At 45.5% G+C, this 17533-nt stretch overlaps 1 protein-coding gene across 1 annotated transcript; it reads right to left on the bottom strand.

Moving 5' to 3' along the window:
- Positions 1-4892: 4892 nt before the first annotated feature.
- LOC109733662 (probable aquaporin PIP2-1) lies at positions 4893-6055 on the bottom strand. Its single transcript, XM_020292886.4, has one exon. It carries the CDS (start codon positions 5857-5859, stop codon positions 5005-5007), a length of 855 nt encoding a protein of 284 aa, XP_020148475.1. The 5' UTR covers positions 5860-6055; the 3' UTR covers positions 4893-5004.
- Between the last annotated feature and the right edge of the window lie 11478 nt (positions 6056-17533).

Raw genomic sequence — 17533 nt, 5'->3', positions numbered from 1 at the left:
CCGCTCAGTGCATCTACTTGACCGGCCTGCCGCGCCGTCTTGCCGGCGACTGCCCTGCCCGATGGATGGCCCGCTCGTCTAGGGTTTTCTCTTGACTCTTCAGAATAAATATACCGGCGGCGACGCTTAGGCTGTTGAGAGAATAAATGCAGCCGCCGCCGTGATGCTTTCTCTTCGCTGAGTAATTAATTATTTACTCAAGCCCAAACGAACGAGGCTTATGTGGCAAGCCTAATCAACCACTAGTAGAAAAAGGGTCAAATGTCAAGCATATTAGTGCCTGTTTGCTTTTGAGCGGGCACTAATGTGTGCATTAGTGCCGGTTCGAACGGCTATGCATTAATGCCGGTTCGTGTTGAACCTTTAGTACCGGTTCGTGCCACGAACCGATACTAAAGGGGTGGTGGTAGGCTGGCATCAGGCCGGGGCCCCACGATCACCTTTAGTACCGGTTCGTGCCATGAACCGGGACTAAAGGGGTCTGACCTATAGTCCCGGTTGGAGGCACAAACCGGGACTATAGGGCAATTTTCAAACTCTACCCCCCCCCCCCCCCGGTGTGGACCGCCTTTTCAGTTTTAGAAAAAACAAAAGAAAATGATGGAAATATCAAAAAAATAAAATAAAATAAGTTTCCCATGTGATATGTGGTCTAGTTGTTGGGAAAATTTACAAATATGAATTTCGACTTTATTTGCAAAATCTCTCTGGAATTTGTAAAATGGGCATAACTTTTGCATATGAACTCGGATTAAAAAGTTTTTTATATGAAAAATCATCAACTCGAAAAGTTACACCCAAATTTAATTGGGGGAACCCCGTTAAACATTTTCAAAATCCTCAAAAACCTAACAGAAAAAAAGTTACGGGGCTTTTAAGATCTAGAGTGGAAAAAAATGGAAAAAAATTCAAACTTGGTCAAATTTGGTCAAACTGTGGTCAAACTAATTATTCTAGAATATTAGTGTTACTAAATAATTATTTCAGTTTTTTTCAATTTTGGTCAAATCTGGTCAAACTGTGGTCAAACTAATTATTCAAGAAATATTAGTGTTACTAAATAATTATTGTTTTTTAAAACAATAGTTTCAAACTCAAACAGTGAAATGTGTGACTTCATGCTCAAGCTAAATTCCTGAGGGTTAATAGGATTGACATCTTACTATTGTCAGGAAAACAACAAGTGCAGACTTGGAAAGTAGAGGGAATAGAACTCCGAAGTTAAGTGTGCTCAGGCTAGGGGAGTGAGAGGATGGGTGACCGGCCGGGAAGTTAGAGGATTTGGAATGAGTGATCCACACTTGAGTAGTTAAGAGGGGTGATTAGAGACTAAATCATCAAATAATTCAGAAATTTGAAAATAAAAAAAAAATCAAATTTTTTTCCAACAGAAATTTTTTTCAAAAAAAACCTTTAGTACCGGTTGGTAACACCAACTGGTACTAAAGGTCCCCCATACCACAGCGCGAGCTCACGCCACGTGGTGGGCCTTTAGTGGCGGTTCGTGCCGAACCGGTACTAAAGGGGGGGGCCTTTATGTTTGACTAAAAATAGTCTCTTTAAAAGGCTAAAGTTCCAAGCACCCCTGACTAAAGAGGGGCTAAAACTAGTCTTGAGACTAAATTTTTTTAGTCAGGAATACCCCTACTAAAATGTGGATTAGTCCTCTCTCTCCTCATTTAACTCCTCTCCTTTAACACATGCGAGTTCTGGATTGGAGGGTTTGGAGGATAATAAATGCTCATTAACTTGATTTTAGTCTCTTTAATATTTGGATCCAAGCATGGGTGAGGCTAGCAAGTTTTAGTCCCACTACTTTTAGTCATGTGACTAAAACGTATCCAAGCACCCTCTCCATGTACAACTTTTTCTTTCACGAGGGACCTTTTCATTTATATATGTCTTATTATGTTTTCCACCAAAAAGCATAAATTTAGAACTTTGAAACAAAAATTCAAATGCCGCTATGCCGAAACAAATTTGTTGAGTTTAGTCCCACATCGGTTGTGGAAGGAGACATAACATGATTTATAAGGATGGGGTGTCCCCTCCTAACAGGCTAGTCTTTTAAGAGAGGGCCCAAGGCCTCTCATAAGTCGGTGTTGCTCTCCGGCTGGGCCTGATGACACAGGTGGATCCGAAACGCTGGTGATAGCGGATCCGGATTGCGTAACAAGACCTTGTTAGAATAAATCTGAGGCGCACCGTCAATCTACCGAGGATCGAGCAATCACACGAGCACAACATCAAGATTTGTTAACGAGGTTCACCGATATGACTACATCCCCAGGGGCTGACTACAGGCGCTCCTCCCATGACACCGTCACAATACCGCACCCCGGCCGTCCGGGCGCCGGCACACGCCGTCGGCTCCCCCGCGTGCCTTTGCTATTATGTTGGCATAGGTTACATCGTGTTCTACCCTCGCTATATATGAGAGGCCTAGGATACAAGTGTCTTACTTGGACACGACTCCATATCCTGTCTACACATTGTACGACTCCAAGTCCAACTGTAACCAAACTTGTACAATAATATTCGACACAACTCTAACAAAATCCATCTTGGCGAATATTCTCCACCACCTTGGATTCATCCGTGCATCGAACTTCCATGTACATTGGACTTGAGATACACCATGAGCACCGTGCTACTCTCAGACTCCATGTGACTCCACCTGCAATCAGTACTTGAGCAAATTAAGTTCCTCATTACTCTACTTTGTACTCCCAACTTCCGAAGAATCCGTTCAACGCCATCACACACCGACCACTGTCTGCGTGAAAGTGAACAACCCACATATTGGACGCCACATATAAGAGTTACCTGAACTCAACGTTACCGGTCTTTCTTGACTGCTTGTCTGAAACTTGAAGGAATTTCACCGTCGATCTGTGTCACCCTGAGTCAAATTCGCAGTGGTCTCAACCTTCTTCCCGATAGTCTTTGACATGTCCCACAGCTATAGCACTCCGCCTCCTTCTATGTTTGTCATCTGAACTTTGCCATGTGCACTGAACACCACAAAATATACGGCAGTGTACTTTCTTAGCTCTTGACAATTTCAGACTTTCCGCCACTTTCTCAGATTCATCATGGTCAACTCCCGTCCATCAACCGGCACCAATAGACCCAGTCACCAACTTGAATCCGGTACTCGTCAACACTGCTTCAGCACCCCCTGCACACTTTATCTGACCACATGTCTGACCACCAGTACCTTGGCCTGTCACTGTGCCCCGTGCTTACCGCGCGCCTCGCCGCTATCACCGCGTCGAGCCTCTGCTGTCCTGGTCGAGTCTCTAGGGCCGCGGACCCACACCACTCAAACCCCTACTACAGAGAACCACCGATCATCACCGACCGATGCCGAGTATCAGACCACTGGGCCCTAGTCCGATCCACGTGTTTCTCGCTATCCCGCTGAAATAGGCTTCGACTCTCCATGCATTTACGCCGTAGCCCCTCCATTAGCACAGAGTGAAGTCGTCCATCAGACTCCAGCTCCACCTTCAACATGACTCCATGATGGTTGTACATGCCACCCCTCGCGCTCCGTCAACTCCAAGCTCTCATCTGCACCGTCTTGAATCAACCCCGCAACATAGTCTGTCGAAGCCGCACAAGCCCTCAGGCCTGCACCACGTGTTTCCACGCCCCAGAAGCTGGCCACCATCAGCATCACGCTCCTATGTCATCGTCGATGAAATTGCCGCCGTCTTCTGCTTTGACCAACATCCATGTCGATCCATCATACTGTCCAGTCCAAACCAGCCGAACTAAATCTGACTGCAACCATGCTCCACCTGCGTCGTGTCCGCCTCCGCACATCTCCGTGCATTGTTTGACGCCTTGTGTATGCATGATCCTTGCCACGACATGCCCCGGACTCCTCCGAGCCTTATACACATGTCGCCATCCTCGGTTTCCATTTGACTGCCCGCTGAACGACAATGCTGCCACACCACCATCTTTGACCAGTTTACCAAGCAAAGAACCCAAAAGAAGTCCCTGTAGTCTTGTGTACGTAGCAAAGTATTCCGATTAACTCAACTCCACCACCTAACACCTGTGACTCTCTTTTCTTGTTCTTTCTTTAATGCAGATCAACCTAATAGTATAGCCAGCAACTTTCATGTCCAATACGCTGTGCAAATCCTCAAAACCGACCCTTTTTTTCCCAACAAATCACGTGTCTACTTGCTTTTGCAGCTCTTGGCTGAACCTCCGTACGCATGCATATCGCTGCTCCATCCTCTCCGTACGCCCGCGCACACCACCATCCCAGCTGGACCACGAGCTGTCCCGAGCTAGGCCTCCGCTTGGAAAAGCCGCCCACAGATGTTGCAGCCACCGATGGAAGGGGCTACAACCACCACCGGAGGGAGCTACAACCATCGAGTCAGGGAGCTACAATCCTCGTGACACAACGCACCCTACCTCACCATGGGGAATGTTGCAACCGTTGACGGCTGGAGCTGCAGAGGGGCGACCGCCCTGCTGCAAGCGCCCATGACAATGACGACGAGCGTAGATATGTGACCGGTAAGCATGGTGCTGCAACCGGTGAGCCGATCTAGGACCCGCGAACCACGGAGCTGCAACCATGGGCAACAATAGATCCGGGTTTTTTCACACAAAAGAATCAGTTTCAAGAAATTTCAAACAAGTTTGTATGGTGCTCAAGAGAAGGTGATGAATGAGTGACAGTGAATTAACGACCAATTCTCGTGCATTTAGTAGGAAGATGATTAACTAAACCCGAAACACACAGCACAACATACACAACATACATGTTTGTAATGTAATTACTGAATAAACTTACAACACCAAATTAAACCCTGCAAAGAGAAAAACTTACAACACCAAACGTACATATATATATGCTCGTTTGCATGACCAAAACTACAGAACGATTTAATTAAGAAACACGAGGCGGTGAATGCAAGCCATGCATGTACATTTTGCAGATTCTCTCTCTGATGAATGGTGGAAACAAATTGATTAGGCGGTAGCGATGTAGTTGTGGCGGAAGGAGGCGAAGGCCTTGCCAGCCCCGCCCCTGATGATGTACTGGTGGTACACCATGGCGATGGCGGCGCCGATGAAGGGCCCCACCCAGAAGATCCACTGGTCGTCCCACGCCTTCTTGTTGTTGTACACCACGGCGGGGCCGAGGCTCCTTGCCGGGTTGATGCCGGTGCCGGTGATGGGGATGGTGGCCAGGTGCACGATGAGCACGGCGAACCCGATGGGCAACGGCGCCAGCACGGGCACGTGGGAGTCCCTCGCCTTGCGCTTCGGGTCGGTGGCGGCGAACACGGTGTAGACGAGCACGAAGGTGCCGATGATCTCCGCGGCGAGCCCGGCGCCCTTGGAGTATCCGGGCGCGAGCTCGTTGGCGCCGCCGCCGTGGCGCGCGTACTGGGCGCCGTGCACGGCCTTGACGAGGCCGGCGCCGCACATGGCGCCGAGGCACTGGGCGACCATGTAGAGCAGCGCGCGGACCAGGGAGACCTTGCGGGCGAGGAGGAGGCCGAAGGTGACGGCGGGGTTGATGTGGCCGCCGGAGACGCCGGCGGTGCAGTAGACGAGGACGAAGATCATGCCGCCGAAGGCCCAGGCGATGCCGAGGATTCCCGCGCCGCCGCAGCCGACGGTGGCGTCGGTCTGGCGCTTGTGGCCGATGACTGTGGCCACGGTCACGTAGACGAAGAGGAGCGTGGCGGTGAACTCGGCAATGACGGCGCGCCAGAGCGACCATTTGCCCAGCTCGCCGGCGTTGATGAGCGGCGCCGGGGGAGGGTCACGGTAGTCCTTGGCGGCGTTGTTGTTGTCATTGTTACCGTTGGGCACCATGTCGATGGATTGATACGCTGAATGGGCGATGGTTTGCTTTCTCGATCGATGTTGACAAGCTTAGCTAGAGAGCTGCATGTATATATAGCCTGCAGGTATGCTATTGCTATGCATGCCCTAGCTGCTAGAGTAGTTAGCACATGCTGCGTCTGGTTTTTGTCGGTCTAATAAAGTGTATATGAACTGATCCCATGCACACCATCTCCTCAAGTGACCAACCAACCAGACAGTTGTCTTACTGAATGTGGACTCGATCTTACGGGCAAAGGCCACAGATTCAGGCATCTACTAACTTTATATTATGATCCAAGGCTCCATGTTGCTTCGACCTTGCTAGTTTAACAGGCTGCATTTTTTCCAGAAACTTTTTTTTAACACAGTAGACGTAGACACTCATACATAGGCACACACACTCACCCCTATGAACGCACGCACGTACACGCTATCCCTACGAGCAGCTCTTGAAGACTAAGCCGGCACATCATCTTGAGATTGATAAAGTCATCACAAATGCCTTCGTAGTCGACGGGAATGTCTGCTCCCACGGAACGCACGTCACTGGTAGGCCTGAAATAAATCCAGAAAATTGCGCACAGGTGCCAAGAACTTTCGATCGTAGTTTAATAAATGATCATAGTTTAGGGACAAACCGACATGCAAGGACAAAATTTGTTGGGTTTAGTCTCATACTACATGTGTATCTATCAATCGTAGAAGAAGAGCCAAACCACGAAGAACCAAGAAGAATGGCTATGTAATGTTTTAGGACAAAGAATCCAAGGCCTTTTATGAACATGTGCTTACTCTACGGTTGGGTTTGGACAGGACGTTGATATAGCGGCCGGGCTCATTGCGAAATGAGGCTTCAACACTGGTTTAGTGGCCAAGTATTGCGGAACACCAACATATTGCATATATTGTCACCTATTTAACCAATTTTCTCTGCTGCTATCATTTTTCCACTTTAGATTTTAATATATATTGAGCACAACTCGATTAATCCGACACGCACAAAACTGAGCCTTACCCACTCTTTTTTCTCTGACATGCGCCGTAAAATCTACTATGTTGCTAAAGATTGACCACTTGTTCTACTTACACAATCGTATGTGCACAATAGGTTTCTTTTTTGTAGTGCTATGATTACAATAATTCAAAGTTGTAGCAAGCAGTTTTTTTGCGTTTGCGAAAGGTAGCAAGCAATTGTTAAATGAACATGTAAAAGATTAATACAAATGCTTTGCAAAAACAATAAGAAAATATCACCCAGTGCCTTTCACCCAGACCCGATGGTGCTCCACAAAGGCACATCTTTGATGAAGTGCCTTTCCAATTTCTTATATGAAGATAAGGAGAGAAAAAAAAGGGAGATAAAAGAGTAAGCTAAAAGGGAATCTTAAAGATGACTTGAAGAAAGAAAGAAGGGCATCTCGACTGCTTTTCATTATGTATAGTCGATGTTAATTTGGTGGTGGGTTGAATCTTCATGATCTGACATTTCTTGGGTCAACTTTTCATTAGCCAGCTGCACGTTCACACACAGAAGGATGAACATGCAGAAATGTACTGTACGTGGAAGGATGAACATGCAGAAATGTACTGTACGTGGAACAAGGTTCTCCAAGTAACAAAGCAAGAAACCGAACACAACCACACACCCCCTCCCCTCCCTCGCGTCGCCCGCCCGGGCGACTCGAGGGGCGATACCTAATACCGCCGCCGCACCTCCCCCCTCCTCGAGCTCCCCTCGCCGCCACCGGAGGCAGCCGCCGGGCAAGCTTGGTGTGCTGCTGATGATGGTGGCGGCGGGGCCCTCGCTGCCTCGCCTCGCGCGCGGGGGGCTGCGGGATCTGGGGCGGCGGCCCTGTCTGGTGTGGCGCCTCCGGCTTTTGGCTCCTGGTGGCGCGGGCGTGGGCCGGCAGTCTTGACCGTGAGGACGGTGAGACCTCCGGAGGATGCGGATCTGGGCTCGGCATCGGCTCCGGCTTCAACGGCGACAGATCTGGCCGCCTCCACCCCAACTTTCCAGCGGCGTGCTCCTCCCCCCTCCAGATCCGGTCTGCTACGACATGGGGGGCTGGTTTTGGTGGGTGGGAGAGGATGGAGGGGCTCCAGGACCGGGGGAAACCCCTAGCCAGCCTTGCTGGCGCGACGGCGGCGACGCCCGCGGGCGCCGCTCACCTCCTTGGAGGCGTCGGTTAGGTCCTGTCCTCCCCGTCACATGCCCCCTTGCTTCCCGGGTGAAAACCCAAACTTTGTTGGACAGCGGCGACGCCCCTGGCGCCGTAATCTTCTTGAAGACGCTGTTTTTGGGAACAAGTGGGGCGGTGGGCTTCGGTGTGGTGCGGTTGGGTGTGCGGCGGCGGCGACAGCAAGTCTCCAGCGGCAGCCATGCCGCCCCTGGTGCGGGGTTCTGTTATGGTGGTGCACTCCGTGCGGCTTTTGAGGGCCTCCGGTGCCGTGGATCTCCAGGAAGGGAGGGGATAGGGTTCCCCTCCTCCGGTGGTTCCCTCTCCAGCTCGCCGAGGGTGCCAGAGCTTCTGAGTTTTGGTCTTGGCCCTTGCTGTTGCCCTTCATCCTGGCAGCTCATCCTCTTTCTCATCCGATCTTCGGTTTTGGGGCTGCTTGGCTCTAGGTGAGTCGCCGTCGACATGTGTGGATCACCTGGTTCCGCTCCTGTGGCTTCCTTGGGTGCCATTCAGGCAGGTTCTAGGGTGAACCAGTCCATCGCCCAACGGTACGGCGCCTTTCGAGCCAGGCGAGGAGGCAGGGGCCTTCTTTGACGATGGAACGGTCTGATTGTGTTCTCTACAAGCCCCTGGTGTTCTGGCGATGGCATGCCTCTCATCGTCGTCGGTTCCTTGCCCTGAGCGGGCAGTTGCCTTCCCCTTGGTTGAGTGTGCAAGAGGTCCCTAGCATCTCCTAGCTATTAGCTTCATGTTGATCTGGTATCTAGCTGGTTGTGTGCTATGTGAGCTGTCTCCCAGCGCCTTTGTATCTTTGCCCTGGTTTTTCCTTTTCTTTGTGTGGTTCGTGGTTGTATTCTCTGTGATCCTGGCCGGTTGATGGCTTTGTTAATTCAAAGCCGGGCTCTTCTTGAGCCTTCGTTCCAAAAATGTACTATACGTCGCATGCATGGCATGCAAGCGATATGACAATACATGTACCCATACCTATGCTTGCTTTGCTTTGTCAGTTCTTGCGTGCATGCCCATGCTAGCTGTTGACGGTATAATGTGCTGCCTAGTCTTTTCCATCAGATCGGTCTTTTGTTTACATTGGCTAGAGCATGCACTTCTACATGGTATCGGAGTCAAGAGGTTTCGAGTTCAGGACCCGGCTGGCGCAATTAAATTGCAGCCCATTTTCGGTCCACGTTTAGGCCTGAAGGAGACACACGTGAGGGGGAGTGTTAACGTATAATGTGCTGCCTAGTCTCTTTCATCAGATCGGTCTTTTGATTGCATTGGCTAGAGCGTGCACTTCTACACTAGCTATCCAGTATCTTAATTAACCTTTTTTGCGAGCATCTATCTCAATTGACATAAGTTGTTCTTCTTGTTAAAAAAAGAGTCTTAGGCCTCTTTGATTCATAGGATTCTGCAAATACAATAACAGAAAGAGTATAAGATTGGATCGGAGTGGCATATCCAAAAATAAAGAAAATGTAAAAAAAAAGGTTGAAGTAGATGTTAGATTTCCTACGAAATATAGTACAAAAGGTTACATAGGAAACTACCCTATGAAATCCAATCCTATGAATCAAAGGACCAGCATAGAAAAAATTATATAGAATTCATTTGAATCAAAGGAGCCCTCAAGTTGCGTTGCTTATCCATTAAGGAAAACAGATAAGCATGGGCCAATAATGCGGTCGAGCTGTATATAGGTGCTTTACGTCGACAAGAAAAACAAATTAATCGAGCTAAGATAGATGGATGCACATGCGCATGCATGAACAAACATACTGTATTTTACATATATGTGAACAGATATAAGCAAGAAGATTATTGTTTCTTCGCCGGTAAGTAACCCGGCCGGCGGCACGTCTTATTTTATATTGTTTTGTTTCGAAATCAAAAGAAAATATATAGTACTGTATTTACTAAAGAATTTGTTGCCAGCCACCACTAAGTAATGAACTGCTCCATGCCTCCATGTAACTGCTTTTCACAAAGTCTAAAGGGAGGCTAAGCAGCGTACGCGCACTGCATGCAGATGCACGCTTTTTTTTTTCCTCTTTATGGCCGTGGGAATCTGCATGCAGCCAGTGGAAGTTCGCCTCCGGCTGCACTCTCGGCGGCGAAGACGAGCACATCTAGCCCCGACGATGGGAATCATATCGGGCGAGAGGAAGACGAGAGATGATGGGGCTAGGTTTGGGTGTCGAAGACAAGCAGAGCGCCCGCGTACGTGTCTCTTTTTGCCAAGTCAGCATTGTTAAATGGACCTCACGTGGCTGTTATAAACCCTTTTCTTTCGTGAAAAGTATGTTCTACAGTGTGATTCTGATCTGTGATTGGGTGCTTCAAAACTGTTGAACCCACCAAAATCAGCTTTAATCACTCTTTTGTTTTCTTCGACATGCGTCTTACAATCTGTGTTGCGAAAGTTTGACCACTTTTTCTACCTAGACTGGTTATACAGGCATTAGCATGTGCACAATAGTTTTTTTTATGTAGTGCTATGATTATACTAATTCAAACTTGTAGCGAGCACATTTTGTTCTCGAAAGGTAGCAAGCAATTGTTAAAAAAGTAGCAGCTTAAAGATTTATACAAATGCTTTGCCAAAAAAAAGTGCCTTTCAAAGTTTCTTATATGAAGATAAGGTGAGAAAAGGGTAAGGTAAAAGGGAATCTTAAAGATGAGTTGAAGAAAGAAAGCAGCTCTGTTGATGGCATCTCGACTGATTTTCTTTCATTACATATTTTGAATGGTGGTGGGTTTAAAATTTCATGCATTGTTTGGAAAAAATAAGTACACGTATGCGGCATGCAGGCATGTTGACATGCAAAAATGTACGTCGCGTGCATGCATGTGATGCATGCAAAAGATGTAGTCATAGTTAAATAGTACGTACCTGGACCCATACGAAGAAGTGGGTGTAAAAAAATAAATAAAAAGGCATGCTTTGCCAGATTTTGCATGCATGCAATGCCCATGCTAGCTTTAATTCTAGTGTCTTGATTAACTTAAACAGTTTGCTTCTCCATTAAGGAAAACAGATAAGCCATGCATGCATGCGTGGCCAGCCCAATAATGCATGCCATCGAGCTATATGCGCACTGCATCTTAATTTGCTGCATGCAGATGCACGTCTTTTTTCTTTATTACGAGTATTTGTTTCTCCCATCAACTTACTCTACATGCAGGCCATGGGAATATGCATGCATGCCTCTAATCGCGGGGGCGGCGCTGTAGCCAGCGGAAGTACGTCGCCGGTGAGGACGAGCGCATGCATCGAGCCCCGGCGATGGAAACGGGCGAGACAGGAAGAAGAGAGAGCAAGCTAGGCTGGGGTGTCATTCCCCATCCTGAATTTCTTCAACAGCAACAGTGGTTTGGGGCTCTCCTTGCCCAGATGGCACAACAGGGGGTTGGCATGGTAACTGGAGCTGACAAGCAGCGAGAGGAGGGGAAGATGATTGAGGGTGAGAGAGAGAAAGGGATACAAAGCAGAGAGGAACAAATTCTAACAAGTGCAAAGATTTCAGACATCAAACTAGAGATTGCAAGCTTCCTAACTGTATCATCTGTGGAAAAAATTCTCACATCACTGAAGATTGCAACTGGATGAAACAGATTAAGCCCCTGCCTAAATATGTTGGATATGCAGACAGAGGTTTGGGAGTGCTCTTGGTTCAAAATTCCAAGGAGGTGGTGAGTAGTGAGCAGATTAACCCGATGGGAATTGTCACTATTGCCTCTGGGGAGATCAATGAGACACAATTCTTGGAGGGGTTTAACTACATGTTCAAATGGGACTGGCAATGGAGATGCCAAAAACATGGAGACAGGGCTTATCTCATGAGGTTCCCCAACAAGAGCAGACTGACTGAATTACACAAGTTTGGAAACTTTAACCTGCTGGGGACAAAGGCTGTCATAAATGTGGATAGTTGGACCTATGATACACAAGCCATAGGAAAGTTGCACACTGTGTGGGTGAAAATTGGCAAAATGCCTGAGTGTTTCAGACATTTTTTTGGGGCTTGTGAAGTAGCTGCCACTGTTGGCCCAGTCCTGGAGATAGATATGACAACAATTTTGCTAGAAAAAATCAAAGCCAGGGTGGGAGTGAGAGATTTTGAAAAAAATCCTACACATACTGAAGTAACTGACAAAGACCTCATGATATACAGAGTCACCTTGGAACTTGAAAAAGTGGTGGAACAGGGGTGGTATGAAGATAAGAGGAAACATATGGATGTTGAAACAGACAGAGAATGTGAAATTGCAGACATGAGGAAAAAGATCAAGATTGGTGGAGTAGATGCTGAAGGAAACAAAGAAAACATCTCCCCGGTAAGTGTGGGACTCAAGCAATTTGAGGAAATGAGGAAAAAAAATGAAGAGATCATGAACATTCAGAAAGAATATCTGGCTGAGGTTGGCTTGAGGAAAAAAGTTGAAGCTCATTTAGATAGACTGATACATAGAATTCAAGAGATGGAGGAAGACAATAACAAACAAGAAACCTGAAGGGCTGTGGAAGAAAAGAAATACATTTCATGGGAAGAGGAGAAGAGAGCTATGATGGATACGATCAAGAAGCAGCAAGTGATGATAGACAAATGCATAGAAAAAGTAGAGCAGTGGGATGAAAAAGAGATCTCTGGAGATGAATGGGAGAGAAAAATGACTCTGATAAAGATAATATTCAAGATCCTCTGATAGAAGACAATTACACTGAACCAGTGGATTATAATGCTAGCCAGGATTCTGTGGAATCTCTGGGATCAAAACTAGGGATCTCTGATAAAGAGAAGAAAGAAAAAGACAAAGAAGGACCAACCAGAAGAAGTGACAGAAATCTAGACAAAAAGGACTCCAAGATTGAAGATCTGGCTAAGGAGAGAGCTGCTGACAAGGATAACTATGGTAAGTCCCCAACCCTTACTAAGGATCAAACCTCTTTGTTGGAAATGGCAGAGAAAGTGGGGGTGGAGCTGGGGTGTACTATTGACCTGGTCAGCCAAAACCTAGACCTGATCTCCAATATGGAACAGGCTAGAAGAGATATATATATATATCTACAAAACATAAGAAATCAAGAGGAAAAAGAAAAAAATTGAAAGTTCTCCAAATCTAATTGATATTGGAGATGCTAAACTAGAAGAACTATGCTCAGGTGATGATCACTCTGATACAGAAATGGATCTTGATTACTATGACACCTTGAGGAAAATATTCTCTAGTAATAAGAAAAATAAGATTGGCACCTCAGCTGCTAGTGCTGGGAAGCTTGCTATATCTTTTAGGTGAGGGAGAAAGAAGAAAAAGAAACAATGAAAGGAATATTTTGGAATGTGAGGGGGATTAGACAGGACACAAAGAAAAACTTTATCAGAGAGGCAATCATAGAAAAAAATTAGATTTTGTGGGACTTTTGGAGACCATTAAGGGTGACTTTACAAAAAATGAATTGCACAACCTTGATGGGGGAAATTTTTTTCTCTGGGAATGGATTGCCCCTCGAGGCAAATCTGGAGGAATATTGGTAGGAATTAATAATGATAATTTTGACTTGATACAAGTGGAAAAAGGCACATATTTTATCGGAACACTACTTTTTGATAAAAAAAACTAAGTTTAGTTGGAACTGGTGACTGTCTATGGTGATGCTCAAAGAGAAGGGAAATCAGCTTTTAGCTGAATTATCTAGATTGTATCAAGATAACACTCTCCCCTGTGTCATTGGGGGGATTTCAATATCATTAGAAACAGTGCAGAGAAAAATAAACCTGGGGGGGTGGATCACTTCAGCTTTGTTTTTAATGCTATTATTGAACATGCTGGATTAAGAGATCCCAATCAGTGGGAGACAATTCACTTGGGCAAATAATATGCCAGACCCTACATATGAGAAACTTGATAGGGTCTTGGTATGCCCAGATTGGGAAGATAAATACCCCATGACTATGGTCATAGCATTAGAAAGAGAGATTTCAGATCACACTCCACTGCTGTTGGATTCTGGTGAGCAGCGAAAGGCTCCTCCCATTTTTAGATTTGAAAATGCATGGATGCATATGGAAGGATTTAAGGAATTTGTGGAAAAAAACTGGGAGGTGAGGTGTAATGGATCTAGTATGGACACTTGGCAAAAAAGACTCAGAAACATTAGACAAAAAATCAAAGGGTGGGTTTTAAATGCTAATGCTATGTATAGGAAAAGAAAGAAGGAACTGTTAAATATGCTGGACATGATAGATAAAAATGCATAATTGAGAGGGATTAATGCCCAAGAAAGAATTATGCAGAAAGAATTGAGAAGGGAATTGAAAGAAATCTTCAAATTAGAAGAAATCAAGTGGTTACAGAGATACAAAGATAAGGAAATCAAAGAAGGAGATTCCAATACTAGATATTATCATGCCAAAGTGAATGGGAGGAGAAGGAAGAACAGGATTGTCAGGTTAGAACAGGATGAGGGTGTGATTGAGGGAGAGAAAGAACTGATTGAGTATATCACTACATTTTATAAAAATCTTTTTGGTCAAGCTGAAAACTCTACTATCAATCTCAACATACAAGGGTCTGCAGAGATCTCTCCTCAAACACAAGATGAATTGGTTAAAGAATTCTCCATGGAAGAGATTAGGGAAGTGGTGTTCTCCATGGAAAAAAACAAAAGCCCAGGCCCTGATGGATTTGCTATTGAATTGTATCAGAACTTCTGGGATTTAATCAAGAATGATATAAAAAACATTATGGATGATTTCCACAGAGGTGTGGTTGATTTAGCTAGGTTGAATTATGGGATCATTACCTTGGTCCCAAAGGTCAAAGATGCCAAACAGATCCAGAAATTCAGACCCATTTGCCTGTTGAATGTCAGCTTCAAAATCATCACTAAAGTCCTGATGAACAGGCTTAGTAAGGTTGTTAACCCCATCATCTCCCCCATTCAAACTACTTTTGTGAAAGGCAGATACATTATGGAGGGAGTGGTGATCCTACATGAAGCTATAACTTCAATCAAAATGAAAAAACAAAATGCTATGCTATTTAAGGTAGATTTTGAAAAGGCATATGACAAAATCAAATGGCCTTTTGTCCATAAAATGCTGAAACTCAAAAACTTTCCTGACAAGTGGGGTGACTGGGTGATGCACACCATGAGGGGGGGACAAGTGGGTGTGAAGGTAAATGACAATATTGGAAAGTTTTTTAAAACTTTTAAAGGGCTTCGCCAGGGGGACTCATTATCCCCCCCTATTGTTTGATTTAGCTATTGACGCCCTGGCCATTATTATGGACAGAGCTAGAAATGAAGGATTTATTAAAGGGGTTCTCAAAGACAATCATGAAAATGGAGTGAACATGCTACAATATGCAGATGACACCATATTCCTAATCCAGGATGATGAGGTGTTAGCGAGAAATCTCAAATTTATTCTAACTGCTTTTGAACAAATGTCAGGACTCACAATTAATTTTCACAAAAGTGACATATACCTCTTTGGAGAAGCTAAGGACAAGAAAGATATATATCAAGAGATTTTTACTTGTGCGTTTGGGGGGATGCCACTGAAATACCTAGGCCTACCAGTCCATGATAAAAGGATCAGTAATGGGATGTGGAGGAATGTAACTGAGAAAATAGAGAAAAGATGTGTGTGCTGGCAAGGCAGATTGCTCAATATTGCTGGCAGAGTCACATTAGTACAGTCGTGCCTAACAAATATTCCTATATACATGATGTCTTTCTATCTGCTCCCTGTTGGAGTCAGGAAAAAAGTTGATTTCTTCAGGGCGAGACTGGTATGGCAAGCGGAAGAGGATAAAAAAAGTATCATTTAGTTAACTGGAAAACATGCTGCCTTCCTAAACAACAAGGAGGTCTCGGGCTAATCAATCTAGAGAAATTTAACATTGCCTTGCTAGCTAAATGGATTTGGAAACTAGATGCTGAGGAGGGACTTTGGCAAGATATCATTAGATCTAAATATATCCAGAACAAATGCTTGTCAGGCATTAAAAAAAGACAGGGGGACTCGCAATTCTGGACTAGCCTGATAAGTATCAAGAATTTAGTTTTCCCTCACATCAAAAAAAAAACTAGGGGATGGGAGAAATACCAGATTCTGGGAAGATTGGTGGGTGGATGACAAACCACTAAAAGAGGCATACCCCTCATTGTATGCGATTAGCAATGACAGAGAAATTACGGTCAGAGGGGTGATTGAAAAAGGGTGGAATGCTATGTTTTTCAGAAGAAATATAGATGGAGGCTATGGGGGGCTGTGGGATAGCCTTAAAAGAAGATGTGAGGACATATTAATGCACGGGGGCAGAGACAAGCCCATGTGGATGCTCAATGCTAACAGAATATTCACTGTAAAATCCTTATATCTACACCTAGTTCGTACTGACATGGGTTTTCCACACAAATTCCTGTGGAAAGTCAAGGTACCTGCAAAAAATCAAGTTCTTTCTTTGGTTGCTAAGCAAAAAAAGTATCCTTACTAGAGACACCCTATTGAAAAGAGGATGGAAAGGGGACAAACATTGTGTGTTTTGTGGAGAGGAGGAAAACATTGATCATCTTTTCTTCTCCTATTCGGTTGCCAAAATCATTTGGAATCTGGTGAGATGTTCATTTGACTTTAAGAAAACTCCCATAAACATTGACGACTGTTTTGGGGGTGGCTAAACAATTTTAACAAAGAGAGTAAAAAACTGGTGTTGATTGGCACTTCTGCTCTGCTTTGGGCGATTTGGAATTGCCGTAATGACATTGTGTTTGATAAGAAAAAAGTAAACAACCCGATTGGGATCGTTAAACGAATATGCTGCTGGATTACTGATTGGGCTATTTTGCAGAAAAAGGGCCCAGGGGAAAGAATGCTGACGTTGGGGGCAAGACTCATCGAGTAGGTGGCAAGTGAGATCTTCAAAGCTTCGCAAGGATGGCGCTTCGGGGTTCCGTGGCTGAAGGATTAGGGAAGCTGCGACATTTCAAGAGCTTGCTGCTGATTTTGCTTTAGATTTGTCTTCTCCTCCGTTTAGCCTTTTGTGATGGAAACTTGTAATGATCTGACTATCCGGGGGGTGGGGGGCTGTGTCCCTGGCCACTCCTTGCGCGGGTTTCGCTTTTACTCTCTGTTCCGCTTCTTATTGTTAGACTTCTAGACTGCTCGTGGCTTCGGCCTGGTTTCTATAATGGAAATCGGAGGGGAAACCCTCTTTTGCTCAAAAAGAAAAGCTAGGCTGGGGTGTTAAAGACCAGTCCTTTTTTTTGCCAAGTCAGCATTGATAAATGGACCTCACCTGGCTATCATAAACCCTTTCTTTCATGAAAGGTATGTTCTAGAGTGTGATTATGATCCTGTGATTGGGTGCTTCGAAACTCTTGAACCCACCAATCAGTGTTTTATGCAACGAAATTACCCGTGAGTAGGTGTTACTTACTATCACAAATTCGTAGCTCGGTGGTTTCTGCAAAC

Source organism: Aegilops tauschii, chromosome 5 (assembly GCF_002575655.3).
Source record: "Aegilops tauschii subsp. strangulata cultivar AL8/78 chromosome 5, Aet v6.0, whole genome shotgun sequence".
In the NCBI taxonomy this organism is placed as follows: Eukaryota; Viridiplantae; Streptophyta; class Magnoliopsida; order Poales; family Poaceae; genus Aegilops; species Aegilops tauschii.
The sequence above is the reverse complement of the archived record's forward strand: the minus strand, read 5'-3'. Positions and strand labels throughout refer to the sequence as shown.

What these genes read in the sequence shown, in the direction of transcription:
- LOC109733662 (XM_020292886.4), bottom strand. Translation starts at nt 5,859, where the DNA reads ATGGTGCCCAACGGTAACAATGACAACAACAACGCCGCCAAGGACTAC.